This window comes from Phacochoerus africanus, chromosome 2 (genome assembly GCF_016906955.1).
Source record: "Phacochoerus africanus isolate WHEZ1 chromosome 2, ROS_Pafr_v1, whole genome shotgun sequence".
In the NCBI taxonomy this organism is placed as follows: Eukaryota; Metazoa; Chordata; class Mammalia; order Artiodactyla; family Suidae; genus Phacochoerus; species Phacochoerus africanus.
The window spans coordinates 277858813-277871283 of record NC_062545.1 but is presented as its reverse complement, the minus strand read 5'-3'; the positions used below and the strand labels follow the sequence as shown (position 1 = coordinate 277871283).

Below are 12471 nucleotides of genomic sequence, written 5' to 3'. Positions count from 1 at the left end.
GGGGGGGAATAAAAGGGGAATCTAGTGCGAATATCAGATAAAACCCAAGGGAAGCTTCTTCCTCAAAGCAGAATTCTCCCAAATGCTACCCAAAAAGTTACTCGAAAAAGTATAATTATGCACACAAACCACGTTTGTGTTGATGAGAAGAGCCAGCAAATCTTTCCTAAGAACACCCACACGTGGAATCGGGGTTTTAAAACGCGCCATTTAAAAGTGGGCTCGACGCTGACAAGCGAAGACTTGTTAAAGCAACTAACGGGCACTTTGAGAAGGCGGAGGGGCGTCAAGCACCAGTGAGACTCAGAAGGAACCGGCTCCCAGGCCCGCCCCTTCCAGGCGCCCAGGGGGTGCCCCTCATTTGTGTGAATGGGATTGGATTTTCTGCACGAGTCAGTATCTCGGGGGGCTTCCTCGGCCCCTACTCTCGAGCTGGCGGGGATCTGAGTTGTGTGTTTCCATCCCTATGAAACGTGTCTTGAACACTCACCCCAACACACGCACACACGCACACGCACACAGGCACGCGTTCTGAGGACGGCATCTCACTTCTAACGTGGTTCTAGTGTCTTCCAGATGTGCCGCTCGGTGAGGGCGGAGAGCTGGCCTCTGCGCAGGGTCCCGGAAGGCCCTGGGGCGGGTGCTGCCTGCACTGGGCTGTCCCTCCAGATGGTCCTACCCAGGAGCCCTGGTCCAGCCGTCGGCTCGGCTCCCTGAAGCCAGGCGGGCGCTGTCCACTTCAGCACCACTCCCTACGCCTGTGCGCGCTGGGCGGGAGGTGCAGCGCCCGCCCGCCCGCCGGGTTCGGGGCCTACCTAGTTTTTGCATGCATGCACGGAGCCTCTCTTCAAGATTGGACACTCTGTTCTGAAGCTCGTCGTAGTCATGGGCGCCAATCTCCTCTTGCAGCTCGTTAAGTACTGACGTCAGATTCTGGGCCTCCTCCTTAAACTGCAATACCAATTTGGCATCGGCCTTGTACTCTTCCAACACAGGGATCAAAGGCCTAAGTTCATCCATTTTCGCTTTTATCGCCTGCAAGGTTAAAATAAGCTGGGTTCAGTGCGATGCGTGCAAAAACTCGTAACACCCTGCCTTGGCCTGGCTTCTCCCTAGGTGAGGAAGTGTGTGCGCTCCCCCTTTATTTAGAGATGGATGGATTCTGGCCCAAAGGAGTTAAAAGAGCGTATTAAACAGTCTCCGGAACACCAGCATATTTGGGAAAGGTCTTTATTGTCAGTTTAGAAGGCAACATCTTACGGTTACATGCGTTAAGTCACAGACACAAAGTTTCTTTTTTGTTTGTTTTGTTTTTCTGTTTCAAAAAATGCATTGACAAGGGTTCAACTTATTCATGAAATGCATCTACAGTCGCATGCAAAAGAGGTCCTGGGTGTGGTCAAGTTTCCTTGGGGCTATGGTGCTAAGTGTTGGGAAATCAGAGTAAAAATGCAAGGTGCAAAATAGCTCTCTGGCCTCTGTCAGGCTTACATGGGAGTGAGCTGCCTCTTCAGTCACTGCAGCATTGAAAAAACTCTCTTTTAAGTTAGCCCTGCAAGCAAGAAAATGAAAACTGTTGAACGACTACCTCACTAGCCTGCCTGCAACAGACAGCCACTAACAGACAAATAGTCCCACAGTCACTTGAAAAAAAAAAAAAAATCGCACGTCGAGGCTAGAGTTGGTCCCAATGAACCGCTTTAACAGCAATTTATTGCCCTCGTAGCCATTTCTGCTGGAAGGGTTCAATGCAGTTAAAGTGTGGGCAAGGGCTGGCTGCTACTCTGACCCCGAGCCACAGTGGCGCAGAGATGGAACTGGGAGAGAGGCCTGCGCGGACAGTGCCTGCAAGGATGCGCTGGCCCTCGACTGCGGAAGGCACCCCGGGCTTGAGAGGAATCTGATTCTGGCCCAGAGAAGGGAGGGCTGGCCTCACAAGGAGAGACACAGGCTCTTGCTGGTCGGGCAGGTCAAAATCTCTCTCCTGGATGACTCATGATGACATGTCACAAGCACGCACATGTCCTCCTGTGTCCACCAGGAGCCGTCAGCTCATTTCTCCTCAAGAGGATCTAGGGGCTGTTATTCTCTTTATCGTAGAGATTTACACCTTCATCAGCCTGCCATTACGTCTATGTAGTGTATTGCTTTTAAAAGCGAACCAGCAGGAGCGAGCGAGCGCAGGGAAGGACGGCATTAGCATAAAAGGACAGGAAGCCGGCATCAGCAGTTTCCCCCTCCGGCCAGCCAGCGGGGCTGTGTAATTTGACCCATTCATTTGCATCTGGGCTAGATTTCTCATTAACATGCATGTATACCTTAATTAAGGTGCATATAATTTGTCGGTTTAACCATGTTGAAGCCGAGTAAACTCTAGGTGTTTAGACACACATTTGCACATATGCATACATAATTTCAGGTCAAACCAACCCCGGCTTTCATGTCCCGAGTTACACGGAGGAAAGGAATTGACTGGGAAGGAAGAAACACACTCTCCCTCTCTCTCTCTCCCTCTCTCTCTGTCTCTCTCTGTCTCTCTCTGTCTCTCTGTCTCTGTCTCTCTCTCTCTCTCTCGCCTACCAATGTACAGAGCGACCTGTCACAGATAAATCAGGTCAGATGTGATGAAGAGCCCCGAGTGAGCCCTGCTCAGAAACGGCTCTAATCAATTTAGCTAATCCTTGGCTAATGTGATTCACCCTGCAGCTGTGGATTGGCAAGGACCAATCGTGCCCCTGGCCGCAGCTAATCTGTGACTTGGCTGGACAAGTCGGGACCTGGGACCCTGGCCTTGGAAGCTAATAGGTGTGAAAACTGCACCTCAGTTCTGCCCCTTTCAAGGTGAATTTTGCCAAACCAGGGCGCGGGCAGGTGGCCTCTCAATTTCCCAGGACAGGTGCCATTTGCAAGGCAAAGAGGGATCCTTGCTGGGCGCCTCCCAGGCCCCCTAATTGCTGTTCTGGAGGGACAGGGGTGAGCAGGAAGGGAGACCCACCCAGTCTCAGAAGAGGGGGGGCAGGAAAAGGGGGAGGAGGCGGAGGGGGAAGAGGCGGGGAGAGGGTGGGGGACGGGAGGGCAAAGAAGGGGAAGGGAGGGGGTGGGGGAGGGGAGGGGAGGAGGAGGGGGAGGGGCACACTTACCTTGAACTGCCTGGCCAGGTGTTGCTTATGGCTCTCCTCCACCTGTTTGAACTTGGACTCCAGGCCTTTCATCTGGTTCTCCATCTTCTCCACGTACTGCAGGTCTCTCTGGGTCCGCCTGTCCAGGACCTCTATGGATTGGGACATGTTTTGCACCTGCCAAAAATGCAACAGGTTCAAGGAAGGAGCTGCGGCAGGTGCCGGAAGCCCTTGTCTATCGCCTAACAGGAGCCGCCGACGTCAGCCAGCCCCCTGGGAGACAGAAGCGGCCCGTGCGTGACTTCCTAGTTCACCAGCGTATCAGGGATTGCTATGACCGAGGACGCCCCAAACAGAGCATACTGGTTCGGTCAACACGTCCTCTGCCATCTTCCAGACCTGTTCTTACAGGCAGGGGGGCAGGGACCTCTGCGGCCCCACTGGTCAGAGCTCCAGGCGGATGGTTTGGGGAGATGGGGGGGGGCAGTTGGTTGTTTCTGGTCTCTTTATCCTGCAGGCTGAACTCACTCAGGCAGGCATATAAGACCAACAAAGACAAACAGCACTGCCGGGCGCCCCACCCCCAGGGCCAGCTTCTCTCTCCCCCAGAGTTCACTGGGTGTCCCGCAGAGAGGGCTGATGGCACAAGCGCGGGACTCGGGAAGCTGGGGACCGGGCTCCTGGAGCCTGCATCTTGTGCGCCACCCCTCACCCCCCCCAGCATCATCAGTTGATGACTACGCTGCAAACAGGTCCGTTCAGAGCGGAGTCAGGAATCAATCACCCTGCAGATGAAGAATCGCTGTTGTATATCTCTGCAGGCAGATCTGAATTGAGTCTTGCCTGAAGATGAAACTTTAATATTCAACAGGGTTCCAGAGCGCTTCAAGGAAAAGCGGTTTCAGTGCAGCCACCTGCCAGCGCATTTTATTTCCGGGAAACTGGCTTGTGCTTCTGGGCAGATGCCTTTGTGGTGGGGGATGGGGGCGGAAGGAGGCTTGGGGTCCCTGCATTCATTTTGTCAGAATCGAACCAGTTCCTGGGGGCGGGGGGTGGGCCTCCTTAGCTGCAGACCTTCGTTTTCTGCTGTTTTGTTGAATTTGCAAATCCCCTCCCTTTTAGGAACAAGATGGTCTGGGTACAGGCTTAGCTTCGCCTGGTCGGTGAGAGATGCGGTGATGGCGTGGTTTGCGTGGTCTGCGTTCTCCTGGTGGCTGCTCCGCCCCGCAGGTAAAACAAAGTAAAAGAGAGAGAGACCCAACGGAGAAAACCTGATGCCGCTCATCTGGGCGCCTAAAAATGCCTGGGATTTCATGGCTTGTTGTTTGCAAGGAACACTGTCCGTTTAAAGATTCGGGTTTGTAAGCTGCAGTAGGACGTGGGTGACTCTGGCCCTCTGAGCTTTTTCTTTTCCTGTGTCTCATGGGAAGCAACTCTATTCGCTCTATTACCTCAGGTCTCCCTGTTCCCCCTCAAATATTTGTCTCTGTCACTCTCAGGAGCTGCAGACTTCTTTAGAGCAAAGTCCTGTTTCCTTTATTCTGCCAGGCCCAGCCCACATGCCACCTCCTCCAGGGAGGCCTCCCTGATGAGCCAAGCCGGAAGTGGCCGTGCACCACTTGGAAACACCACCCCGTGGTGGGCACCGCGCCTGCACAGTGGTAACCCACACCCCTGTCCCAGCCAACTTGCTGGACCACAGAGGAGGCGGAGGCCCCGGCGCAGCCATACAGCTGGCTGGCGGGAGGAGGGGGCCCGAGGGCAGCTCCAGTCAAGACCCCTCCCTGCTCCTGAGGGGACTCCTGATGTCGCAGCAAAACCCACAGGGCTGCAGACCGAAACTTGCTGAGCGGCAGCTGCTGAAGCCACGTGGGCTTCAGCCCCGTTCCCCTGATGGGGGCCCCACACTACACTCTGGGCTGTTCATCTGCCTGAGGAAGAGTGCTTTTCCCAAATCAAAAAAATTTTTTTTTCACTCAATTTGAAGTGGAGAAAACAAATGCTGAAGATGCCAAGCTACTCAGTTGCCTTGAAACACAATAAGCTCCTACAGTCCTTCCCGCATCCCCTTTGCAGCCAATCAGAAACCAGCTCGTTCAGCCCCAGGCAGCAAACCACTCTTAGCATCTTCTCAGGTCCTGGTCCAGAGGCCCCTCCTCTGAGCCCGTCCATTTCCCCACCTGCAGCATGAGCTCCTGAGAAGCCAACGGAAGGGTTCAAGGTCACACAGCCCCCAAAGACACGGTCCGCCCCCGGCCCCACCCAGGTGGCCGCAGGTGCGGGGGCGGGGGGGGGGGGGCGTCAGCAGCCTGCAGAAGACACCCTGGCCTGGAGGGAACCTCTGACCTCTGATGTTTACGGACCATCTGTGTTCTAGGCACTGTGCTCAGCCCACATTATCTCGTTTGTTGTTTTTTTAAGAAAGGAAACCGGTAACAATTTCCACAACTGGTCATATGGTCATAGCTGATCCATGAGTTACGCCTTTTGTCCTCAGCAAGCACCCCAGCTTGACTGCTTTATCTAGGGGGTGACCCCAGCCTTTCTTTCTTTTTCTTCTTTTGTCTTTTTAGGGCCACACCCGCAGCACATGGAGGTTCCCAGGCTAGGGGTCCAATCGGAGCTGCAGCTGCCAGTTGGCACCACAGCCACAGCCACGCCAGATCCGAGCTGCATCTGCGACCTACACCACAGCTCACAGCAACGCCGCATCCTTAACCCACGGAGCGAGGCCAGGGATCGAACCCGTGTCCTCATGGATCCTAGTTGGGTTCGTTAACTGCTTGGCCACGATGGGAACTCCCTTTATTTCTGAACGCCTGGCTGTTGGCAGTGCTGCCTGGATCGGGCTGTTGTGTTTCCCACTGCCTCTAGTTCTGGGGCCTGATGCTGCTAAGAGAGGCCCTGGATCTTCCTGGCTCCACTGTATAGAACCGGTCCAGTCAGGTCGGCCCCAGAACAGGTGCAGGGACGACAACCCCGGGCTGATGCTTCTGCTCTCCTTTGATCCTTACAGACCCCTGGGAGGTGGATGCTATTCCAGTCCCACTTTACACACCAGGAGACCACGGCTCAGAGAAGTTCCGTGATCTGGAGACCGTCACACAGCAGCCAGCCACCACACTTTCAAACGCTGGGCCGTGCGCTTCATCAAAGAACAGACCCCGAGGCCCCCTGCCTGCCTCTGGCCAGCTCTGGTTCCTGAGCCCTACCTGGGGGTGGTGGGGGGAGCTCTCAGGACACACTGGTGCCAGGCTCCTCCCACGACCGGATTTGGGATCCAAGGCTCTGACTCTGGAAGCCTCTCAGGTGGGTTTTAACGACACTATGCCAGGCTGGAGGAACACACACAGCCGGGCCCCCGGTGCTCGGACAGCACCCCCTGAAGAACAGAGAAGGAAAAGGGGGTGGGGGAGGGGAGGGAGGGACACAGCCCTGCCCCCTCCTGGCGCAGGGAGCCAGCCTGGTCCACAACAAAGGGCTTCTGCTCTGAGAACACAGCGCCCGCAGGGTGTAAAATAGGGCTTTAAATTTTTAAGCAGTAAGGCTGTGACGCACAGGCAGGAAGGAGGGCTCCCGGGGGCTCCCAGAGCTTCTGGAACCCTCCCAGCACCTCCTCCCAAGGGCTTGAGGGGGGGGGCCCAGCAGCCAGAGGCCCCTCTGCGCTCTGCCTCCCTCCTCTACCATAATGAATAATTAAAGGCCCAATTAGGCTTTGGTCTAATTTGGTGTTAATGAATGTTTGTGAAGCCCGTTACGTGCATTTGTCTTGAATTCTTTTCCAGGGATTTACTGGGGTGGCTGAAGGCCGGAGAACAAAGAACACACAGGCCCTCGGAGGGGAGCCGGAGGCTCAAGCTCCTCCAAGCCCTTCTCCTGCCAGGGAACCAGAGTCCCTGCCCAGCTGCTTCCAGAGGGCAGAGCATTTGTGTGCCTGTGTGTGTATCAACGAGCATCTGTCTGTGTGTGTGGTGTAGGGACTGCGTCTGTGTAACGAGTATTTGTGTGTGTTGTGTGCGTGGCGTATGCACATGTGTGCGGTGTGTGCGATACATGTGTGGTGGGAATACGTGTCTGTGTGCAAATGTGTGTTTGTGGGTGGTGTGTGTGTGTGTGTGCGCTGTGTGTGTGTGTGGTGTATACATGGTGCGTGTGCATGCAGCGTGGTACGTGTGGGGTGTGGGGGTGGCTGTGAGTGTGTGTGTTTGCAGGTGGTGTGTGTGTGGTGTCTGTGGGCACGTGTGCACGTGAGCACTCGTGTGGGGTGAGTGTGCACTGCGCCGGCTCTCAGGATGCGGAGGATCTGGATATAAACGGCCCCCCCCTGGGGGGGGAGGTGAGGGGGCAGAAGGACCACCCACTTCTCCTCCCCTCAGTAACCCCCCCCCCTCCAGCCCTGGCCCCGGCCCCCGGCTGGCTCTCAGGTTATCTGAGACTCAGGGCTCCCTAGTGGAATGTTCCAGGAAGCCAGCTGGCTGTGGCTTGGAGCACCAGCCTCCCCGGGGGTGGAGGGGGCAAGCCAGGAGGAAGGCGGGCCGGGCTTGCGAGCTGACGCCCCGCGCCCAGCTGTCTGGCTGGGGCCAGCTGGTCTCTCTCCCTGGGCCCAGACTCCCACTTTTTGAAATGGGGTGAACATCTTAAAACCTTCCCCTGGATCTTGCGAAAATCAAGTGAAATAACAGATTCAAAATGCACCTGCAAAGCACACGTGCTATTCCCAGGTGTTTACACAGGCGGCAATTTTCTCTGCTTTGCACCTAGAAGGCAGCCACCGGCATGGACGTCCAGCTTGGCTGTCCCTAGGTCCTTCCACTCACAGGCATCTGGGCTCCAACTCTGAGCCCGGGAACCACAGACTGTGGCTGGGACCTGGAGATGGGGAGGGGGGACCCAAGGGGTCTCCTCCTGGGCAGCCCGCGGGGGGCTCCATCCAGCCTCCTTCACAAATATTTCCAGTGGGACACGCAGGGAAGAGTGAGGCCCTGGAGCCAGGACGGGCCCTGCAGGCCAGCCACGCCTCACTGCTGGCACGGGCACACACGGGCACGCACACACAGGCACATACAGCCAGCAAAGACTCACCTTCTCCAGCAGCTGCCTCAGCTGTTTCGTGCGGGCATCCCGTGAGCACATGGTCTGCTGGGGGGCGACCACCGTGCAGATACACCTGCCCTCGCTGTCCTGGGCAGAGCTGTACACCTGCCAGCTCTCCTCAGGGTTGGTGGGCAGCACCTAGAGGGGCAGATGGGGCGAGGGAGAGGGAGGGAGAGAAAGTGAGGGCACAAGAGAGCTTGGGGATGACTGTCCCCGTCCAACCCCCCCGGGGAAAGAATCGGTCCAAAGGCATCGGCCACGCGGGAGGAACACAGCCATCTCCCATCAGGATCCCCAGGGCTGGAGGGGAGTCAAATCATCATGACTCTTTCCAAAATGTTTTTAATTCAAGGGTTTTTTTTTTTTTTTTTTTTTTGAAATCTAAGGGATGCCTGGAGTCTGGGCATCTGACCCAATTGCTACGTTAGGTGGAAGGGCGGGGTGGCCAGAGGCTGCGAGCTGGCTGAGGAGCAGGGCAGGAAAACAAGTGGCTGGTTGACTCACCGCGGGCACGTAATTTAGAAATCAGATCTCCGCCCCGTGAGGCGAGCAGGGAGGCTCGCGCAGCCTCGCTCCGCTGCTCCCTGAAGCTGGAGATGAAGCACCCGCGGCAAGAGCCGGCATCTAGCAGCAGCCTATTAGCCCAGAGCCGCAACGACCCCAAGCCCCGGCAATGTGCCTGCTGGCAGCCTGGCGAAAGCTGCCCGAGAAGCCGCCAGGCTTCCAACTCGCGCAGGCTGCCACCCACGAGCCATTTGGCGGATGCCACCAGTAACTCAGTCCTGAGGTGTGCAGGGGTCACACCCAACCTCAGTCCTGAGGTGTGCCCATCACGAAACCTCAGCTGGGCATGGCTGCTGACGTGGGGACATGGCTGGTGTCACCTTGCAGCCCAGCTCAGGTGGTCTGGACCACCAGGTACACGCCGCAGACACGATGGCCCGAAACACTCCCTGAGCACAGACTCTGCAGCCTGCCCAGGGGCCTCAGGTCACCTCCCTGCTATTTTTAGTGTGGAGCTGGGGAGGAGAAGTTAGGCGCAGGGAGTCCATAGGAGACGCATTTCATTTCATTCATTTCCAACCCCAGGAGCGCAGGACCCAGAGCAGAAACAAAGTCGTTTGGAAGAAAACGCTGCATGCAGTTCTTGAAAGAGCAGGTGCGGGAGGGATGAAGGTCTCAGGAAGGGCCACCAGGATGCCTCCTCCCAGAGCGCCGCGCCCTTGACCGCCAAAACCCAGTGGGAAGCTACGTGTCCTTCACCTCTCCTTTTAGCCAAGAGGGAGCCCGCCTGGGGCGCGCCCCTTCCGCCCCCACCCGCCCTGCCACCGAGGGGGGTGGCTCCAGCCTCCACCTAGGTCCGTGCAGCCCAGCGGCGGCCCTGGCCCTTGCCCCCTCCCCTAAGGCTTGGAGGAGGGAGGAGAAGCATTGGGGGGATAGAGTGGGAGGGGGCGCAGAAGGTGAGGGGCGAGCTGCACAGCTGTGCCTCCCCTGCCCCGCCCGAGCCTCTGCACCCTGGCGGGCCGCGGACCGGTGGCCCTCGGCATGGGGATGGGGCGGGAAAGGCGCTCAGGGACTTTGAGGGCAGGAGCTCCCGCGCGCCGGGGCCCCACTCCTGCCGGTCCAGTCCGCCTTTTGCAAAGTAGGGCGGGCTCACTTCCGAGCCCAGGCTGGACCCAGCGACACTGGGGCGGACCGCGTCTCCACCCCTTACCTGCCGAGTGACCTTGGGTAAGTCCCCAAGACCCCTGCCTCAGCTTCCTCACCCCATCAACGGGGGCTTGCTAGCTGAATGAGGACTCCGAGCCTCGGCGTCCCTGGCAGGCTCCCTGGCCCCGACAGGGCACCCGGCAGAGGCAGGAAGCATCGCCTGGAGGGGACCTCGACCCGAGGAGAGGAGGGCGCTGGGGCCGGAGGGAGCAGGGTCGCCGCCGCAGCGCGCAGGAGCCACCGCGGGTCCCCCTGCGCGTGCCCTTGCCCTGCGCCCTGCTCCCCGCGCGGCGCGCGCCCGGGGCTGGGGACCGGGAGGGGGCGGGGAGGAGGCCCCGCCAGGGCGGGCGGCGGGCGCACTTACGCCGGTGCTGCGGTCCAGCGTCCCGCCGCTGGCCGCCGAGAGCTTGGTGGTGTTGAGGCCCACCAGCGAGGGCAGCGTCTGGGACATCCAGTTGGTGATCATGGCCATGGTGCTGAGCACAACCCCGATCTTGAGCAGCGGCACCGACATCGCGCCTCGAATGCCTCCTGCGCCCGCGCCGCGCCGGCGCCGGCTCCGCGCCCCGGGCAGCCTTCAGGCGGCGGGCACCGCGGCGGGCAGGGGCGCCCGGCCGTGTCCCCGCGCCCCCTCGGCCCGCCGCCGCCCGCCCGCCGCCGCCGCCGCCGCCGCCCCGCGCGTCCCGGACATGGTCGCGCCGCTCCGGGCGCCCGGGAGAGTGGCCGCCCCGCCGCTGGCCCCCGTCCGCTGCCGCCCGCCGCCGGGAAGGGCCGCCGGCTCCAGCTCCGGCTCCGGCTCCGGCTCTGAGCGCCGCGCTGGCTGCGCGCGGGGGCCGCGGCCGGGAGGCGGGGACACTGCCGGGCGGCGGCCGACGCAATCTGCCCAGGAAATGGGTGGATTTTTCCTCTCCACTCCGGCTCCCCGCCGCCCCCTGGCTGCTGCCGGCGACGTCTGCAGAGCCCTGCCGCTGAGGAGTTGGGAGGGGGTGACCCGGGAAGAAAGACAGACCACCGCCCCTCAACTCATCAAAATCCGCCCGCGCAGATGGCAGCGGCCTTAGCGCACCAGCTGGCCGCTGCCCTCCCACCCTCAAGGCCGCCAGCGAGCCAGGGCGGGCGCCCCTCTGAGACCCCACAGGGCTCGCTTCGTGGCGCTGAGGACCTATCCTGCCGTGGCTCCTCGCTCCTGACAGCCGGGCAGCGCCCTGAAACCCAGCCTGGAAGGCGAGCTGGAGCCCAGCTCCAAAAGCAGCCCCTGGGGGGCTCTCCAGCTCCAGGGTTGCGGGAGGGGGTCAGGGAGAGGGAAAAGGCCCTTCAGGGAGCCGGGGACAGCCAGGAGCCCCTGGGTCTTTGCTGGCAGTGGAAGCACTGCCCAGTGCGGGCTCCTGGGTGCAGACGTGTGGAGTGGTGCAGGAGCTGGGTCTGGGTTTGGGGTTCCCACCTGCCGGCAGGATTGCTAAAGCGGCCACACCCAGGACAAGAGTGGTGCAGGTGGGGCCCTGGTCAGGGACCTGGGGTCTGTGGCTGGGGAGCAGGGGTGAGTGTCTTCCGGCTCCCGTGGGGGCTCCTGGTGCCCAGGCAGAGAGCTAGGGCGGGCTGGCACAAGCCCCCAGTCCTGGACAGCATCAGCGCCAGGACACGTGTGAGTCTCTTGGAAGTGCAGGCCTGACTGGGTCAAACCTCTTGATAGGGTTTTAGAACGTGCAGGAGGCTCTTCTCACGGGAGATGGAAGACGCACGTCCTCCAGGCCCCCGTTAAATCTTCCCAGCCGTTTGGGGAGTAGAGAACCCCCACCTCACTCACTGCCCTCTTCTCTGCCTGGGAGAAAATTCATCTCCCTTCCCGGATGGGGACTGAAGGGTGGACGTCAGCACGAAGGAGCTAGTCTTCCTCCGGTCAAGCTGGACAGCACCTTCCAGGGCTCCTCTCTCTGCTCGGGTCCCTCTGTAGAGGGGACTCAATCACGGCCAGGGTGGTCCTGGCCTGAGCCTTGGGGGTGAGACCCTCGAGCTGAAGGGTTCCCCAGATTTGTTTTCCTGGCTAATGCACAGGATCTGGGGCAGCGGCTGGGCTGGAAGCAGCGAATTCCAACTGTTGGGGAAACGCGCCACCTCCCAGCGCGAGCGGGTACTGCAGGCTCTGCTGGGTCCACGCTGAGTGCGGGTGCTGGGGCAGCAGTCACCCCAGCTCCGCCTCCTTTCTCTTTCAACGACCCTTTAACACAGATTTAGGGCCGAAAGCTGTGCCAACCCAAATCACTCACACCTGCTTCCCACCGCAGAAGGACACCGACCACTTATTGGTTGGACCAACTGTATAGAGCAGATTCCCAGGCACTGTGCAAACGAAAACTTAGCTACCACCAACTGAGTACATGCATTGCCAAGAAAGGCATCTCAGAGTAGTCACTCCGTGGGCAGACTCTGGGGCCAGACAGCCTGGGATTGAGCCCTGCTTCTGCCGCTTCCTGGTTGTGAGGTCCTGGCGGAGGCAATTAGCCCTCCTGTGCCTCGGTTTCCCCGTCTGTAAAATGCATTTCATAAGAGC

At 59.4% G+C, this 12471-nt stretch overlaps 1 protein-coding gene across 2 annotated transcripts in view; it reads right to left on the bottom strand.

Annotated features, from left to right (window-relative positions):
- OLFM1 (olfactomedin 1) overlaps window positions 1-12471 on the bottom strand; it is a 36797-nt gene that overhangs the window by 14544 nt on the left and 9782 nt on the right. The window contains exons 1-4 of one of the 2 annotated variants that reach the window (XM_047768871.1): window positions 10288-10498; window positions 8202-8351; window positions 3141-3296; window positions 816-1035 (exon numbers count right to left, since the gene is read on the bottom strand). In XM_047768871.1, the coding sequence (XP_047624827.1) occupies window positions 816-1035; window positions 3141-3296; window positions 8202-8351; window positions 10288-10437 (676 nt within the window). In that variant the 5' untranslated portion in view covers window positions 10438-10498. Of the gene's footprint in view, window positions 1-815; window positions 1036-3140; window positions 3297-8201; window positions 8352-10287; window positions 10499-12471 lie in introns of those variants that run through there. The other variant, XM_047768872.1, reaches the window with a different exon arrangement.